The 19,068-nt window shown below is 37.2% G+C and overlaps 1 protein-coding gene across 22 annotated transcripts in view; it reads right to left on the reverse strand.

Annotated features, from left to right (window-relative positions):
- DST (dystonin) overlaps positions 1–19,068 on the reverse strand; it is a 291,178-nt gene that overhangs the window by 103,516 nt on the left and 168,594 nt on the right. For 16 of the 22 annotated variants that reach the window (XM_068183693.1, XM_068183704.1, XM_068183692.1 and 13 more), the window contains 8 exons: positions 12,726–12,860; positions 10,179–10,267; positions 9,443–9,575; positions 2,796–8,369; positions 2,442–2,588; positions 2,078–2,287; positions 1,764–1,910; positions 510–743 (listed from right to left, as the gene is read on the reverse strand). In XM_068183693.1, coding sequence (XP_068039794.1) covers positions 510–743; positions 1,764–1,910; positions 2,078–2,287; positions 2,442–2,588; positions 2,796–8,369; positions 9,443–9,575; positions 10,179–10,267; positions 12,726–12,860 — 6,669 coding nt within the window. The remainder of the gene's footprint in view (positions 1–509; positions 744–1,763; positions 1,911–2,077; positions 2,288–2,441; positions 2,589–2,795; positions 8,370–9,442; positions 9,576–10,178; positions 10,268–12,725; positions 12,861–19,068) is intronic. The other 6 variants (XM_068183698.1, XM_068183697.1, XM_068183696.1 and 3 more) reach the window with 1 other exon arrangement.

Below are 19,068 nucleotides of genomic sequence, written 5' to 3' on the forward strand. Positions count from 1 at the left end.
TTTACTCATATCTTTGTCTCTCTAAACCATCTCAGTCAAAACAATCCATGCTACATGGATTTTAACAAATCTGGTTCTTGGACTATGAAAATCTAGAGAAAAGATCACATAAGCAGATGACTTGGCAAATTAAAGGGAAAGAAAATCTTCAGCAAGACCAAAGTGTTATGGAATGGTGCAATAGCAAATTCAGTGATCAATATAGCTCAGATCAATTACTGATAGAGATGCTGAAGAAACAACACTTGTGAGAAACCTCAAGTAAATTTCTATCCTTGCTAGAAAGAGCAGACCTGTGTCTGTTCTTAATTTAATATGCTGTTTCTGTGAGTATAACAAAGAAAGACAAAAAATTCACCAAATTTCATTAATATAATTTTTGTAGAACTACAAATGTATCCGTAGAAAAAAGGGAAAAGATAGAAATACACTCAATATTGCATGCTGGTATTAAAATTCCTCATCCATAGACAGAAACATTCAGCACACATTTACACAGAAAGGCAAACCTTCTGATCACCCAGCTCTTGCACTGCCTGTAACTGAGTCTCTAAACTTTCCACTTGAGAAGTTATTGCTTCCTGTGCTTCCTGAAAAGATTTCTGGGTGGTATTTAAGAGCCTCAACAGCTGTTTGCTTTGATTAGGAGAAAGATCTTCAGCATGTTCAGAAATGAAGAACTGAACATCAAACGCAGTGGACTCCAGTTGCATTTTTTTACAGCTGAGCTCTGCAGCACTGTTCTGTAAATGAAGTGAAGGGAATTACTAGTAACAAAGAAAAATTGAGTACAAATAAACCACAAATATGCCCACCATCTCTTCTTAGACCTTATCCCAAAATGCTTTCAGTAGAAAATTTTGCCATGGAAAATCAAAACTCAGAATCATACTGACACATTCAGGTAAGACATTAGAACTTGTGCATGGTTTGCCTCAGGACAGCTTGTGTCCAAGGAATAAAATATATGAACTTGTACATCTCTATTTCTTTGCTCTCACATAGATGTTTGAAAACTGACTGATCTTCAACTCTAAAGATTTATGGCAGGTTAGATGCAACATTTCTAGTTGCTGGGTCGGAAGATCCATAGATTTTAAAAAACATACTTGAAATCATTCCTATTCTTAACTCAACAGCAACAATGTCACCATTTCTAGCAATGTGGCAAATTCTGCCAAAAGCTACATACTGTGGAGCCCCTATGGCCATACCATTTATCTGGAACTCTATTTAAACACATTAAAACAACTAAAATATTTTTTGTTATTCATACATATAGAAGTATATGAACTTTACTAAAAATTTGAACTGCTTTGTTTTCCATTACTCAGTTTATGGAGTGTGTAATGAAGACACTTTTTTCTCTTTTCCCATCTTGTGTTCTCACATATAATTGATTTGGAAGACAATTAAACTTCAGTAAAGATTCTGAACCCAATGCATAAAAATCCAATTTTAATCACTGAAATATTTGTATTATAAATTAAATTTCTAAAAGGCTCAGATTTATTGCAACAAATGTAAGTAGAACCAAGAGCTTTCTCAGTAATCCTAACTCTATTAAACATTTTTTGCAAGTGAAAAAGCAAACCAACAAGATTTTATCACTGGATTATCTAATAGTTGTCTTCTTAAGTAATTACTTCCAGTCATCTCTTTAGGCAATAGAGGTTATTGAGAAGGAATAAAAAACCTAGCTAATAATTAATAATGAGCAACTTTTGTCAGAAACATCAACACCTGCCATAAAGAGCACTTACTTTAAATAGCTGTAAACTTTTCTTCATCTCTTCTATATCATTAGTATTCATTGTGAAGTCATTCATGATTTTATTGTTCTCTGTGATCCAGTCTGAAAATCTCTGCAGTTGGTTTAAAAGTTGCTGGTGTAATCCTGCAAGCTTAGACTAGAAAGGGAAGTTGTATATTTATTTATGCCCCTGGAGTCTACTCATATTTTCTACCATATTAAATTGAATCATACATGTATCTTTATACTAAGATAAAATAAAGAAAATCCAAATTCCTTCATTTCAGCCCAATTACCTTGAAGAAAATCAAGGTAAAAACATACCATTTCCAAGTCAACAGCGCAGACTATTTGTTTTGCTCGTTTTGAAGATCTATCACAGACCACCAAAAATGCTTCCTGCAAAGAGTCATAGCTTATCTTTAGCTCTTTCTCTTCTGGAATATCCCTGTTACAAGACTTTAAGAATTCTTCTGCCAGCTTCATGTCCTTTTTTAGGATAATTGCAAAAGTAGCCAGTCCTGATTCAAATGACTACAAAGAGAATATATAAAAAATGCATTAAGTTACTAGGAAAACCATTTAAATCAGAATTGCTTTAATTACCTTTTGAATCTCCTTTTCTAAACCTAAGGGCTCTTTCTAGTACCCATCACTGAAGTACAAGCATAAATAACACTTTACTTACCTCTAGCTGTTCCAGTTCAGCTTTTAGTATTTCCAGGTTGTTACTAATAGGCTGCTGTTTATCTAGGTGGTTTTTCATATCTTGAAGCACTGCCAAATGTTCTTGCATTTTTTCTGTTAACTGTAAACATTGCTGTACTCCATCAAACTGAAAATGAGTTTTAAAAATAAGAAAAGATTTTCCAAACTGACTTGAAAATAAGCAATAAAAGTCCTTGGGTTTATTATGATTTATTTTAAATTTATAATCTAATTTTTCAACCACTTTTCCAGTTCAATAGTTCTCTCCAGCACTTGGAAAGATCCACACAATTCCAGTAACACAGGACACTGAGCACATATTCTTATTACTTACCATGCTAGTGGGGGTGTCTCCCATGACTGCTTCTTCTGTTTTCAAAACAGGCTCAGTAAAGCCTTTGGACAGGCTTTCTGTCTTCCCATGCTCTCGATCACTTTTCCAAGTAGCAGTTGTGTTATCTGCCAATGCTTTCTCTTCATCAATTTCTGATCCAAGTTCTGATTGTTCTGTTGAGGAAAGAGAATAAAGCCCATCTCCTTTGCCTTTACTCTCATGCTCTGTGGTGGTACCAGCAACCCGTGAGCTCCTAAGCAAACCATTTATCAGCTCCTCTAACTTGCTTGTACTTTCATCTCGAAGTGAGATTTGAAAAATTTCCAGAAGTTCAGTGGTAGCAAGCTTGGGAACAGGGGCTTTCATGTCTGTTTCACTCTTCCTTTCATCTGAATCAACTGTCTTTTTCTTGCAGGATTCCCGCTTCAGAATATCATGAAGAAGATCAGGACTTCTGCAATCAGGCCAAAGCAGTGAAGGAGCATCACTGTCCTTGGGCTCTGTACACAGCTTGGTGACCATTAATGCAGTTCTAACAGCATTGCTTATTTGCTTCAGATTTGACCCACTAGACACTTCACTCTCAAGCTGAGTGCTTCGAACCATTTTAAGTAAATTTTGCATTAAAGTTCTGGTATCAGAGTAACTTTGGGGTTCACCTTCCTGCTTGCAGTAAACATGTCCCATTTTCAATTTCCTCTGTAACATATTCTGTAAGTCTTCCATTGGTGTGTCAGACACATCTGCTGATTGTGAAAGGCCTTCCTTTACTTGAAAGTCTTTGCAGGATCCCATTTCTTTTTGCAATGACGCCATGGACATTTGTTTTTTGAAATCATTTCCAAGGGAGGAAGTCTCACTGACCATGACATTTTCTCCCTTTGTGTTTTTCAGCATCTCATGTTTGTTCTGGGTACCGTAATTCAACTTAGTCCCTGTGCTACTCAGAATTGCAGAAGAAACATCAGTGGTATGGGTAAGTCTCCCAATAGGTTGCACTTCACTTCCATCCCCTAACTCTTTGGCATCCTCAATACTTCCTAAAGCATCTGGTTTTGTGGGGGAAATTTCACTATCATTGCTGCTTTTGTGTTCTGGAATGTCTAGAAGAACATTGTCAGTATTTTGACAGTTAAGTCTCCCTGTTTCTTTAGTTATGCTAATCTCCTTTGGTTTCACTGTATCAGGTGGGGGAAAAGAGTAAGTGTCACATTCGCTTGAATGCAATTCTTCCATATTTAGCAGAAAATACTTTTCATTCCGTATACCTTTTGCCCCTCTTTCCATGTCCTCAGAACACAATTCAGTTTTATTGAGTTCTGAATGGCCACCTTCTTTTATGCATGTTGTATGTTGTTTTAAAGAAGCAGAAATGATACCATCTCTCTTAAATTCATCTGATCTTGCCCCTTGAATGTCAAGAAAATCTTGATCAACATTTACTTTTTCTTTACATGCAGCAGGAGTTTCTCTAGCAGCTTTAATTACTGTTGCATCAAATATTTCCCCAAGGTTTTCCATCTGAATGAGACTATTATTTAGCCCCATGACATCACATTCCTCCACAGTATTTACTCTATTTTTATTTTCTGTAAGAATTTCAAAACCTCTTTCTATTTGACCATGCTTCCAACTGGTGACTGGATGTATTGGGTCCCTAAGTGAACTATTATCACTCACATAAGGGGTATCTGTAAGGAATTTATTGTTCATTTGGGATGAACTTTCCTTTAGTTGTTCCATATAACTTAACAGTTTTCCCTCTGCAAGCAGTGCCTCTCTCTGTCCAAGATTTGAATCTAACATTGGCATGGTACTATTGTCTTTGTTCACACTATCAGTAACACATTCCGAGAGAAGCAAATTTGTCCAGGTACTTTGGTCATCAACAATAGCTTGCTGTAGGTAGGCTGTCACACTAATGTCAGATTTCACAGTACCATCAAGAAGCTGAGAACCTGGAACCCCAAACTGTGTTTCATTATTCTCTTCACTCTTAGTGGACATCCATTTAGTGTCAAAGGTATTTTCAGACTGAATAGGCTCAGTAGCATCTTGTGGCCTGTGTTCACTTTTGAGACAAGTCCCATATTCATCTTCTGTTTCCTGCTGTCTGGCTTCCTTACTGGTACATGAAAGACCAACACATATTTCTTCAGAAATATTTGACATTGATTCACACATTATTGAGGATAGTTTTCCATTTTCATGGTTAGACTGGAATTGCAAAGTATATCCTGTCTTGTGTCCTAAAGAATAGCAGCAGTCATCAGTATTCTGATTGTTTTCATTGCTTCTTTCTACATCTTCTACAGACATTAACAGCTGCTCACCTTTACTTATACATTGATGATGTGAATAAAAAATATCCATTCCATCTTCACTGTCAGAATCAGTGTCAGAGTCACTACAACTACCATAATCCTCCTCATAATCTTCCCCCTCCTGTGTACCTTCAGATTCCTCCTCACACAGGTCACCTTCTGCTTTCATTTCAACTTCCTCATTCCTGCCTTGTACATCTCCTTCATACATATTCTGTAAATAGCTCATGCCTCCTTCCTTTGTTCCTTCACTCTCAACAGTAACTGGTAAGTCTAGCTCCTTCTCTCCAAAACTCCCTGTTCTTTCCCTTTCCTCAAGGATTTTTTCCATAGTTTTGGCATTTGCAGAAGCTACAGTTATGCTCTGAGGTTGCCCTTTCACATTTACATGAACATTCTCTCCAGCATTAGCTGCAAGTTCTTGAAAAGAGCTGGTCTCTTCTCTTAGGGTTATTCGACCACCTCTCTCCTCCAGAAAACCTAATGGAACTGATCTTCCAGCCAATTCTGGCTCTGGTGTATCATCATCCCCCAACTGCAAGGTGTCAAACCCCTCATCACCTTGAGAAGTGTCAGAGGAATCATCATCATCATCATCATCATCATCATCATCATCATCAATTTGTGGAGTAACATAGACATCGCTGTCATCATCACCCTGAGGTGTTTCGTAGGCATCATCATCACCGTCATCCAACTGAGAGCTGTCCTCTTCAGAGGCTACCTCACCACATGCATGCTGCAAGCAGTTACTCTCAAGCTGTGGGATGCCATCACCCTCCTCTATTGATGAGTCAGAGCTACTGTCACACGGCAGTAACCTGTGGAATATAAGATCACTTTCTTCTACTGCCAGCCTTTGTGCTGGGCTGTCACTGTCCCCCAGAGGTGGTCCATCATGTATGACAGTATCACCACCCAATGAAAGCCTATGGGGCATGTCTATGCTGTCTTCTAGACACAGTTTATTCTGAAAATCAGCACAATCCTCCAGGGATGGCCTTCCATGGATATGAAGACAGTCCTGTAGGGATGGACCTGCGTATTCCTGAAGAAGTTGTGCACCAAATCTATTGCCTTCATACTTTAGTGTGACACCACATTGACTAACCAATTCTTCTGGAAGTCTATATGCAGTGTCTGCAGTGATGGATGAATCAAGACTTCTCTGAAAATTATCTTTCTTGCTGTTATCCAGTACCATTCTGCTAGCATCAGCTTGAAATATGGGAGGCCCATAGTCCGTGCACTTTTCCAGCTCCCTCCATGTTTCCTTATCTGACAAATAATTTGCACTCAAGGAATTTTGTAATGTTTTATCATTCATGTTTTCATTATCCAGACTGTCTCCCACACAAATCTCTTCTTTTGCTGTTTGTGATAAAAGTCTTGTATTTGAGTCATTTGGAAGATATCCTTCAATGTTTCCTGAATTTGTCTGCTCATTGTTATGCTTACAGAGTTCTGACCACTCAGAAACCTCAAAAAAACCTCTGAGTTCATTTCTCTTCATGGAATTTTGAGTGCTGCTTACTACATTTCTGAGTTCTGCAGGGATAGCTAACAGCATCTCCTGTGTATATTCTGATTGCTCAGTACCAAGAGTATTGCAAACATCGGGCCTGCACACATGGGGATCTTCTTGTGAAGATATGTAATTCTCAAAATCATCAGATTGATTATATATCCTATTATTACAAGAATTCTCAGCACCTGAAAAATCATCCTGAATACTGTCTGCTGACTTTAGGTGAATTCCTTTTGAACTTACATATTTATTACTAAACTCCATTTCTGACACACCAGCATCATACTCAGCACTATCACCTTCCACCAACATATTGATGATTTCTTCCAGTTGTCCATCATACAACAAAAGTCTCTGCCCAGTGTTTGCATCCATATAACTATTTACCATCAGGTAAGACATTAATAGTTTCTTAGCTTCATCTAGATTATGACATACAGGGTCTTCTGTGCCAGAAACTTCATGTTCCCCCTGACAGTCATGAAATACAGATGGCAGAAATTCATAAGTGGATAACCATTTTGCAGCATTTTTACAAAGGGACTTTAATTCTTCTACATTGGGCATTTTATCTGGTAAAGTCACATTGGTCAAAACAGATAAAGAATTACTGTCTATAATCCCTGATTCTGCAGCCTTGTCAAGACTGATTATTTCACAAGTTTCTGGAATGTAAAGTGCAGCTATTTTCTTTCTATCATTCAGTATTTTGAATGCCAGCTCATTTGTAATCATATCTTGGTGCAAAGAAGTTGATACGGGGAATATTTCACCAGTGTGAGGCCAAATTAGACCCACAAAGCCTCTCTGAGCTTCTAATAACAGCAGAGCACTGGTAGATGATATTAAGTTGCATTGCACAGCTTCATCAACAGTCAAGCGTTGTCCTGAATTTTGACAAAGGATTCCACCAGTCTGAACCTGACGTGTGAGGATCCCACAAGCAGTGTCCTGATCTATCATCCCTTGTCTCATGGCCTCTTCCACAGTCATTCGTTTCCCTGAGTCAGGGTCAATGATACCTCCAGACATTAACTGAGCACCCAGCAGCCTGAACATTGTTTCCCTGTCAATGAGCCCTTCATGGGCTGCCCTCAAAATAGTTACCCTCCTTCCACATTTGAACACAATTCTCCCTTTTTCTTGTGGTTTCACAGGTAGGAGTCTTAACCCTGTTGCTTCATGTATTATGCTTCTATGAACCATCTGTTCAAGGGAAATTTTCTCAGCACAGTTGGGGTCTATAAGATCTTTACATGTATCTTGTCTTTCCAGGAGTTTGGAATATAATGTTGGAGAAATGAGATTTCTCTGGAAAGCATTCTGCAAAGACAGCTTTTCTCCAGTAGATGGCAAAATCAAATACCCACTTGAAAGCTGATTCTCAAGAATTTTAACAGCCAGAGGTTCTGAAATTAGACCTTGTTCTAAAGCTGAAACAACTGGAATATTTGCTAATGATGATTCTGACATAAGCTTCTTTGCATTACTTAATTCTTGCAGCTGCAACAGAATCTGCTCATCAATTAAGGCATGGGCTTTAGCTTCTTCCAAATCATAACACACTTTTAATTCTGGAGAAATTATTCCAGAAAGAATCAGCTGATTCTCAAGCAATCTAATTCCAGTGTCATAGTCAAGAAAACCTCTTAAAACAGACTGAAAGACTGAAAGGACTTCTCCAGTTGTTTGGTCAATGACACCAGCAATGACTTTATTCACCTAAAAGGGAATATAAAAGAAAAGTTATCATCATTTTTGGACCATATGTTTAAAATATTATTTTGATTTTGAATGCATGATAAGCATAAAAACATGTACTTACCAGGCCTGGAGGAATGTTGTGAATGTTAGCAGCTCAAATGCACAAGTGATTTTTGTCAGTCATTCAACAGCACACGATGTGATAAAAGATTTAAAATCAACATGCATCTGTGAATTGAAAACCTATGCTTTGCATACATAAATAGGGTTAGTGAAAGACAATAGAAGAAATGATTGCAGAGAGGGCAAATAGAACATATACCTGAAAGGCACATTTTCATGCTATAAATGTCTGTGAAAGGTTAGAATATTTGGAAACAGTATGTGATTCAACACAACCATGCTATTCATGTTTACAGCATACAGCATTTCTGTATATACACTCAACAATATGGAATCAGATACTCCAGCACCAAATATTGCATTTAGTTCACATGGAAAGCATGAAGTCAGTTTGGCAACATTATCTGAACTCATTACACAGACTCTGCCTCTATATGTGTATGAGAATACTCGCTCCATATTTAAGACTAATATCCATTAACAAATATATTCAAAGTGTCTCAGAGCTAATTGGATTATGTCCTCCCATTTTCATAACCAGAAAAAAATTTAAGAAAAACTGAAAGTAGTTCACTTCTAGGACACTTCTGAGTGATGTATGGGAGAGATGAACATGTTATATTACAGTGTCATTTTTGCAGGAGAAACACAGACTTATCTAGCAGTCAAAGAATGGCTTTTAAGAGAAGAGTTAAGAGATGAATGATTTGCTTCATGATCTTTCTTCATGCAAGACACACATTATTAAGACTCTCCAAAAGAAGTCTGATGAATAGAATGCTCATGTGCACAGGTAAGGTCACATACAGTATATTTCACAGCAAATACACAACACCTTCAGTCAATTAAATATCAAGTTCCTTCCACACACTTTTAATTGCAACTTGTTCTTTTGCTGATCATGTGTGGTTTGAAAACCATGCAGTAAATCTCAAGAGAAACTGAAATCTAAGTTTGAATCTTGTTACCTTTTCTTCCATATTTTCATCACCCAGATGTGCTTCCTGCAGCTGCTTCAAAGCTTCGTTGGATAACAAGCTGTAGCTTTCCTGGAGGGATCTAACTTGCTTTTCCATTTCATGTCTCTCTTCATCTGTCATTCTATCATTTTAAAAAATGGAAGAAGGAGATCCCTAGGTAATTTGTAACTTGTTGGGAGTGATATGCCTACCTTTACTTAAAAATGGGGAGCAGAAATTAGTACAAGTAGTCTGGAAAAAATATAGCCTAATTACAAAGATGTCCAAGAAAGCTACAATCTGATTGCAGTTATTCAGGAAAATAAGCATTTAACCTTTGCATGGGCCTTTGTCTACTGATTACCAGTCAAGACAGGTAACATAACCATCAAGGAGTCATGAGATATCTCAGCAATTTAGTAACTTAAACCATCTGTTTTCAGACACAGATGAAACAAGCTTGTGATAGGTAGTTCAAGTACCAATTTACTACAAATCTGTTAATTATTTGATTTCAAATGAAAATTTAAATATCTAATATTTTAAGATGACCAGAGGTTTACAAACCAAGTCAAATTCTTGAAATCAACAAAATTGCATCAAGCTTTACCAAATGGGAAGATGAAAAACCCCCAAACTCTACAGGACATGCAATTAGATCTTTAAGGATATGATTTCTTTTTAAGTAAACAGTATGTATTGATTCAATTAATTGACATTATTTGAAAAATAAAAAATGGCATACTTGTCACTGTGCTTAGCTAAAAATGACTGAGTAGTCTGCAGAGCTTCAGCTATTTGCTCTTTCTTGGTTGACATTTCATGGAGGGAAACCTGAAAAATAAAAAACCTGTGTTCAAGACTTAATAATGTACATAAATAAACAAAAACAAACAAACAAAACCTTATTTGTATCTGGGACTCATTTCAATAATATAAGAGCTTGATTTAAAAAAAAATACTGGCTATTGGTAGAGCAATATTATTTATTGGAATTGTATCATTTACATATGAGCAAGTCATTGTGATATGTATTTTGATTAAGCAAGCTGTTTTTAGAAAACTATCGGGCAAAAAAATAGAATATTTCAAAATGCTATTAGATGGAAAAGTAACCAATCATTTAAAATCAATTATTATAGTTGGCACAGTTTATAGCAGCTTTATAAAGGTTGTCTACTACAGTCATGTTCAAGAAGTTGCTCACCAAAATGAGAGATAACAAATTTTTGAAAAAACATATCAGAAGATCACAAGCCTTCATGAAATTCAATTACAGAGAAAAATGAGACACCTGGGAAAAAATGAATTATTAATTAATATTCTCCACACTATCAGTTCTGTGCCATCCTCACTAAAGGACTTTTTCTGGTAGAGGAACTTGTGGGAATTTCGTCTTCTAACTTTCCTGAGAAACTCCCTGCAGTCTCTTCAAAGAAAAGCACTCATATTGGATAAATAAAGGCAATTTATCAAAATGGAGTTCTGCAAGCTGGAGATATTTTCAACATAGGTGCTAGGTCTCAAGCAAGGTGCTTGGGCCCTTCATTCACCTGGCTCTGGACACAATCAATCTGTCCTTGTATGCATCATGTCAAAGGGCCCACAAAGTCTCCCTTTGCAATCACCACCAGCAAGCCACAATCTCATCACTTGTACTGCTTGCACAGGAACCAAGAGAACCACTGGATGCACTATGCAAGAAGATGTGGTGAGCAGGCTGAAGCAGCAGATGGGGCCACAAGATCCACTTTACTCAGGGAACCAGTGTCACTGTGGCTGCTGTGTGCACCCTGTCGCTACTGGCATCAGCTTTTCTTCCCAATACCTGGCCACATCCCACAGCAACCCCAGTCCTCTGTGTGAAATGTATTTCAGCTGGCATTAGCTATGAAGTCGCCAGTTTCTATATGTTTCTACACAACTTGTCAAGGCATCATTGCTATTCAGTGGAGACACAAACCCAGGCACCTCTGAAAGGTGCAGCTACCTCACCAGGCCATTTCACAAGGGAAGCAAAGACTCTCAGCAAATACCCATCTCCCACAGGAAGCCAAGACAGCCAACTCACAGGTTATTCACTGGAGGCTCAGGCTGGACAGAGGAGATGACACCCACAGGTGCTGTGGTAAGCTGAGATGTTCTGAGGAGTTGAGTGCTGGCCCAGCACTGATGAAGGCTTGCAGTGTAGTCATTAACAAGAGCAGAAGAGGACCAGCGCTGAATGCTTGTGCAAATCCTGATTTTAACTACTAGCAATTTACCAATCAATATGTTCAAATCAGTGGAAGCTTATTTCCTCCTGTAGATATAGGTACAAACTCAGAGCTAGCACTGGTCCTCTATGAACAAGTTACATGCCAGAACAGTGGTCATCAGGACTGCCAACCTTCCCAATGGCAAGCTGAACTTATGCACATGCTGGTCCACTGGCTCTGGTGCCAAAAAGCATCACCAAAATGAAAACACAGGAACAGGATGCCAAGAGGGCCAAAATCATGTTTGCATGATGACACTTCCAGCAGTGTACTGAGGGATGTGGACAAGACACTGCTCTGTCCCTCTGCTGCTCAGTGTGCAGGCAAGCCTTCACCTACTGAAACCTTTTAAAATGTAACTAAGCTATTTCATGGGGCAAGCCCAACAGAGAAGGTCCTAGAAATGACATGAAACTTCACAGATGGAAATTTATGGTCTGAGTTACAACTGCACACAGTGACAATGTCCTGTCAAATACAAAGGCATGAAGATGGGCCACTCTAACAGCATCTGGACTAGTGTGATAACAGAGAGGCCTCAGTCAACATCTGCCATACTTCCTAGGACAGCAATTTTGACTATATCTTAAGAGGGCCACTCCAATTACCTTTTCAAAAGCAAATAAATAGAAACTTGGCCCTCAGGCCCCTCCTACCAACTTTCTCCTTCCTGGTGCCCAAAATGCCATCCTGACAGGATGCACTCTCCCTCTAACAAAGGCTGACATATGGTGTGCAGGGTCCAGTTTCTCTAAACTGATACTTTGCAGTGTTAGAATATGTCATACACTAGGTCTGGAAAAAGCAGTGGGAGCTTCTTCTTGAGTAACATGGTTGTGTCCCTAAACATTGATGTTTATTTACCCAAGTGTCTACTCACAACCAAATGTGAAATTATGTCCTGAGGAAAATGTGGATGGTGATTTGTGTGGGGGGGGGGGAGGGGGGAAGTATTTATGGATTATTTTGGCATTTTAATCCAGGCAAAAACCTAAAAAGAGGAAGTGGTGCTTTATCAAAAGACATCTATGTACCTGCTGCTTAGGTAAATCTGTCTTTTCAGCCTTTTCTCCTTCTTCTTTGCTGAGTGTCTTGCTGAGGTTTGACACCCATTTCAGTAAATCCCCAGCTTTCTCAACATGTTCCTTCTTTTCCTCTTCCACTGATTTCTGATGAGTGCCATAAATTGTAAAGAAACATGTAAATGCAAATTGTCAAAATATGTAACATTAATGTCTGTAGAAACACAATTCTATCACAATGCCATTATTATCACCACATAAATATAAAATGATTTCTTTTTTATTTACCGCCACATGCATTACTATGACACTTTGATGTAGGAACAAAAATGCCACATAGTTATAAACACTAACAAAATAATACCTCAAATGATTTTTAATTATGATAAATGTTCTTATTCATACACACACACAATCATTATAAAATGATTGATTGCAAGAAAAAGCATAGCTTCCCAGCCATTACTCAGCAGATAAAATCTAAAAAGCATTTGCATATAAAGTATCTTTGAATTGCTGCCTTTGCATTACCCTCAGGTAAGGATATGTACAACCAGTATAGCATAACAGTATTTTGCACATAGATTACCAAATTACAATTGGAAGAACACATTGCTTTTATGTTTACAGAAACAATAAAAAATAAAAATAAAATACTGAGACATTTAATAATTTTCTGCATAGGAAAACATTCTCCTTTTCATATAAGTACAATCTGTTTGGCGAACATTTATCAATACTGACAAAACACGCTTAAGCCCTTCTATGTACCATAAGTAAAATGAAAACATTTTATTTCGATGGATTTTTTTAAAATTTGGTATGTAATTGCAATTCATTTGCCTATTAGAGCAGAAGACAATTCTAAGAAAAAAAATAACATGAAATAAGAGAAAACCTCAGGACAGGAAACACAACTTTCTGGTGTAAGCAGCCCCTTAAAATTTATGAAATACCAGTGTGAGAAAAAGTACTGATGCATGTGTGCTTACTGCACTGCAGATTTAATTCTTGTATATTTTATTGCCACTCTTGTAAAACAAATGGTATCTGCAGACTGATTTTTAATTTTAATTTAAGTAACAGGTCACATGAAATACTACACTGTGTTCACCCACAAAATGAGCAATCCCTTTCAACCTTATTGTAAGAATATGATTCTTGTCTTACTTAATTCTAGGCACTTTGAAGTAATATTAACTCCATCAACTTCAGTATAATTTCTCCTTTACACTACCTACATGTAAAGTAATGACAGACAAGGCCTTCAGGTAAAGACTGAACATTTTATATATATTATATATATATATATATATATATATATATATATATATATATATATCTTGCATTTTGAAATTATGAACCTGCCTATATATAAATGTCAGGTTTGCAGTAAGTAATATCTAATTCCAGTTTCAGTGGTTTATGCTAATTAGTTTTTCATAACAACTAGCTTTACTGCAACTAATTAGTGCTAGAAAACACCAGTTATGATTTTTCTTAAAGGCCATCACAGATATTTTCCTTAACTTTAACAGGTTTTAAAGCAGAGCCCAAAATGAGTATTAATAATCTTTTGTCCACTATGAATTATAGTAAAGACTGGAAATTCCTGTTTTCATGGGCTGAGCCGCTTCTAACAACCGCAGCCCAGTGTGGCAGTCAAAAACAGCTCTATCTAAAGCTTCTTTGTAGGTTATCTTCTTCTTCGTTTTGGGGCATGTTAAAACTTTAATGTGCAATTTTTCATCCTTCATCTTTGTAGCTGTGATAGCATCAATAACACCATTTTTAATTGCATCTTCCATTGTTAATCTGGAATGAGATTTTGGATCTATCAAGCCACCAGTCAAGTACTGATACTCCAGGCAGCGCATGCCCATTTCTTTATCTATGGCACTTAAATGCACAGCTTCAACAGCTGACATAACAGTGTTCCTTACAGGATGAATGATTCCAGTAAAGATCAGCTCACACTGCTGGATTTGCTTGGCACAACCATCATCAATTAACTCCCTTTGCAAAGCTTCTGAAACACTGTACTTTTTCCCTGTAAATGGATCAATTACACCTCCTGTACTAACCTGAGCTTCAAGACATCGGAGGGCAGTAACTCTGTCTACCAAATTTTTGCGTGAGGCTTTCAAGACTGGAATCCTTTCATTGGTTTCAGAAAGCCAGAATCCTGCAATAGGACTATTTATATCTTTATTTGGCTGTAAACTGCTAACTAAAATATCACCAAACTCATTAATTGTGATGAGGCCCTCCTTATATTTGTTGACTAATGCTCTGTCAATTCTACCCTGATTTAAGGTCTCCTCAATATTAAACTGTACACCCGTTTTAAGATTTGTAAGCAGAAGAAAAGAATTTCCATCAGAGTCAAAACATGTAGACTCCTTCCAATCAAATTCCTGTTTCGAAAGCTCAAGATATGTAGCTTTATCAATATAATTTTTTTGATAAGCCTCATATGAAGTCATTTCAGTTCCTGTGTCAACATTTATTACAGAAGTTTTATGACTTTTTTCTGCTGATGGGCTGCTTATTTTCCTTTCGCCAACTGGAAGCAGAAAGCATTTACTGCTTACACTGAACAAACACATTTTCAGCAAATCACAGTAGTACATAGCTTTCCTGTTATTTGGATTGTGAAAACATTTTGCATTGCTTGAAGGTTCATGCAAAAATTTTAAAATTGTGTTATTAAGCAAGCCAAGCTGCACAGCAGCTTCTGGAGGTACACGAACACTTCTTACAGGATCAATAACCCCCCCACATGCAATCTGAGCCTCAAGGATATTTTTACCTTTTTGTCTTTCTAAAAGTTTAGCTTCCATAGCCTGAAATACAGAGAGCACTTGGCCAGAACAGCAATAACCCAGAACAGCTTTCTCTGCCTCAAGCAATCTACTCTTGAATTCATTATCTGCAAGCCCTCTAACAACTGAATCATCAACAGAGAATTTCTGACCTGTTGAGGGATCAATAATGAAACCAGTAGCTGCTTGGGCCTCTAAAAATGCTAAGGCCAGTGCTTTTCCTATGATTTTTCTCTTTGCTGCTAAAGCAAAAGAGAGTATCTCTTTGCTGGATTCAAGGTATAGCCCAGCTATAGCTGTAGGTTTAGTTAAAAATTTTTCAAGACTTTTCTGAACCTCATCAATAGTTTTCTGCCCTGAAATGAGCTGCTCAACAGTGAGCTTGTCTAAAAGTTTAACTTCAGTCAACTGCCTGGCAGTTACATCATGTCGGAGACCTTGAAATTTAATAGCATCATATTCCTCTGTAAAATATTCCAGCTGAGTAGCATCATCAACAGTTCTCAAAACCTCTTCTCCTAAGAAAGAGCTCATCTTTGCAAAGTCTTCTTTCCTAAACCCTTCTGAAGTTTTGTATCCCTGAAACATTCTCTCTTCATTACCAAAAGTCTTGTCATTTTCTTGGTTTAATGTTGTGACTTCAACATGCATGTCATAGTGCTTGTTCTTCACTATCTGTAAATAGGAAGTTTTTGACACAGTGAGAAATACAACTGCAGACTATGCTGTACACATAATTCACACCTAAATCCACCACCAGAGAAACCAAAGGAAGAACTTGAATGTAAGTCAGAAAGGAGAACTGCTACTAGGATTGGCGAGCAGAGATATAAATAGTTTGAGTTTTGAAGTGCATTTGCCATTTCAAATATTTATTCAATAACAGGAATATGACTAGACTAAACATCAGTAACTGTTGTTTGTAAATATATAAGCCTACTGCTGTTAATCAAAACTTACTTTGATCAATAAAGATACAACAGTGTATGTGAATTCCTATTTTCAATACAGACTTTAAAAATAATTTTTCTTAGACATTAACAAACCTGGTAATAACGTCTAATATAAAGCTTTTTGTTTTATGTAAGACAGAAGGGGTTCCCTTCACCAAGACAGGAACAGAAGAAATACTAAACAGAATAGTAACAAAGCATAGCCAAAACCGACCAACAAAATGGACTAGTAAAAGGCACCATTAGGAAGGCAAGCCCTCACAAAATGTAGTGTGTACCTCCAAGGGATGCAGTTTTACCACTCCTAATTGATGTTTTGTGTCTTCTCCATGTCTAATGGTTTGTCTGGAACTGTGTAGGTTCCTGTTTCTCAGTGTGTCCCTTTCAGATGTTCCAGAGATTTGGTTTGCTTTATCAAAAGTTATCTGGAACTGCGTACTCGTCTGCGAAACAAACTCCGTAAAAGACTGGGAACTTGAATCTTCTAATGATTGGTTTATGCTTGACATCTGAAACTGCACCTCTCTAGGTATTGTGTCATCAGCACTCATGTACAATGTATTTTCTTCTATTTGATCAGATTTAAAACCTGATCGTTCCTGTTTCTGCCTTAACAAAGGTGAGGTACGTGGAGGAAGCTGGTCAAATTCTTTAGCTGCAGTCTCACTCAGGTAATTGAAATCATTTCCTCTTCTCTCACAGCTCAATTTAAATCCAGAATCTTGGAGCTTATTATTTTGCTGAACTTCATTCTGAAATGAAAGAAACCTATGTTCACTCTCCCTGACCTGCAGATCCATCTTCTGTTTCAAGTTCTCAACCATGCGCTTCTGCACTTCCAATTCTTCCTCGAGTTTCCTGCACTTCTGGTGATAGTCCATCTCGACCTGCTTCCCTTGCTGTAGTTGTTCATGACATTTTTTGAGCCTTTCTTGCAGATCTTCCATTTGCTTCTTGTACAACATGATGTTTTCCTCAGCCATATGCTTTTCTTGCTGAAGAGCAACACATTCTAGTTTTATACCAGATATGTCCTTTTCTGTGATGCTATGGGATTCCAGTAATTTTTCAACTTTTTTCCTAAATTCCTCTGCAGAGTGTTTAAACTTAATGGATTCTTCCTGAAACAGAATCATCTTCTTGCGTGCCATCTGTTCATCCAGAGTCTTCTGATGGAGTTCATCCTGCAATTTTTTTAATTTGCTACTTAGTTCTTGTATATGAGCTTGTTGTAGTGCCAGCTTCTGCTCACTCATTCTCTTTTCCACAGTTAGAGCATTCATCTGAGCATTTAAATTTTTAATCTCCCGGTCAATACTGAGGGTGGAAGCATTTTGTTTATCACATTTTTGTTTATAGTCACTAGCTAAGTCTTTTGTTTTTGCAAGATCAACTTCTAGGCTTTTGATTTTACATATGAATTCTTGCTCAATTATTGTTTGTTTGTGCAATTGTTCATTTGTTGTACGCAATTGTTCTTTGAAACCATCTGCTAGGGCTTTCAAAGCATCATTCTTCCTCTGAATATTTTCTTTTTCCAAAGTCATCTTCTCTGATTCGGACTGAATTTGCTTCATCAATAGTTTTGTTTCAGTGTTCCATTTATTAAGGTCTTCTATCTGTTTTTTCAATGTTTCTGACACCTGATTGCTTTTGGTTAATTCATTCTTCAGCATCTGAATTTCATGCTGGTTTTCTTTCTCTACTTTCGTTTTTTGAAGCAACTGTTCTTTAATTTTCTTATATTGGTCTTGAAGATTATTTGCTTCTCCTTTACATGACTGTGTTCTGTGTTCAGCTGCCAGCTTCTCTTTTTGAAGGGAACTGATTTGTGAATTTAAATGTTTGATAGTGATTTCAGTTTTTGTCTGTGATCTGGTTAATTCCTCTATTTCTCTTTTTAGCTGTGTCTTTTCTTGCTGAACAGACTTCAGGTCTTCCTGATAGTTCATCTTAAGTTTTTTAAGATCCATATTTTCTTGCATCACCTCTTCCAATTTACCTGTGGTTCTCTGTAGCTGCCTGTCCAGTTCTTTCAACTGCTGCAAATACCCCTGCTCTACTTGGTCTTTTTCCTCCAACTTAATTTTTAGGCATTTAAGTTCAGTGTTGGCTTTATCTAGTTTTTCTTTTAATAAACGAGACTTTTCTTCTGTCGATGATTTTTGAAGTTCAGTTTCATTCAGTTCATATTTCAGGTCTTTAATAGTTTTATCGGCTTTTTTGTTAGCAAGGGTCAACTCATCTATCTTTTGTTTAAGCTCTTCTACTTTTTTGGCTTCTAGTTTCTTCTGGAAACTCGTAATTTCAGAATTAATCCTACATTGGCTGCCTTGCCCAGCTGTGAAAGTTGGCAGGGAAGTTTCTCTAGTTACAGAGTATGTGCCTTCAAGAACCTTCCTTCTGGATTCAGTTGTTTCTCTTTCTTGCAGTTTTATTTCTGATAGGTTCCCTTTAAAGTCAAGATCTTGTTCCATTTGTCTGATGAGCTTCATAAGTTTCTCTTCTCCATCTGTTTTTTTCTTCAGTTCCTGCATCAAGGTTTTTTTTTGTTTCTCTAAATCATGAAGATTAGTA

This window comes from Anomalospiza imberbis, chromosome 3 (genome assembly GCF_031753505.1).
Source record: "Anomalospiza imberbis isolate Cuckoo-Finch-1a 21T00152 chromosome 3, ASM3175350v1, whole genome shotgun sequence".
Taxonomy (NCBI): domain Eukaryota; kingdom Metazoa; phylum Chordata; class Aves; order Passeriformes; family Viduidae; genus Anomalospiza; species Anomalospiza imberbis.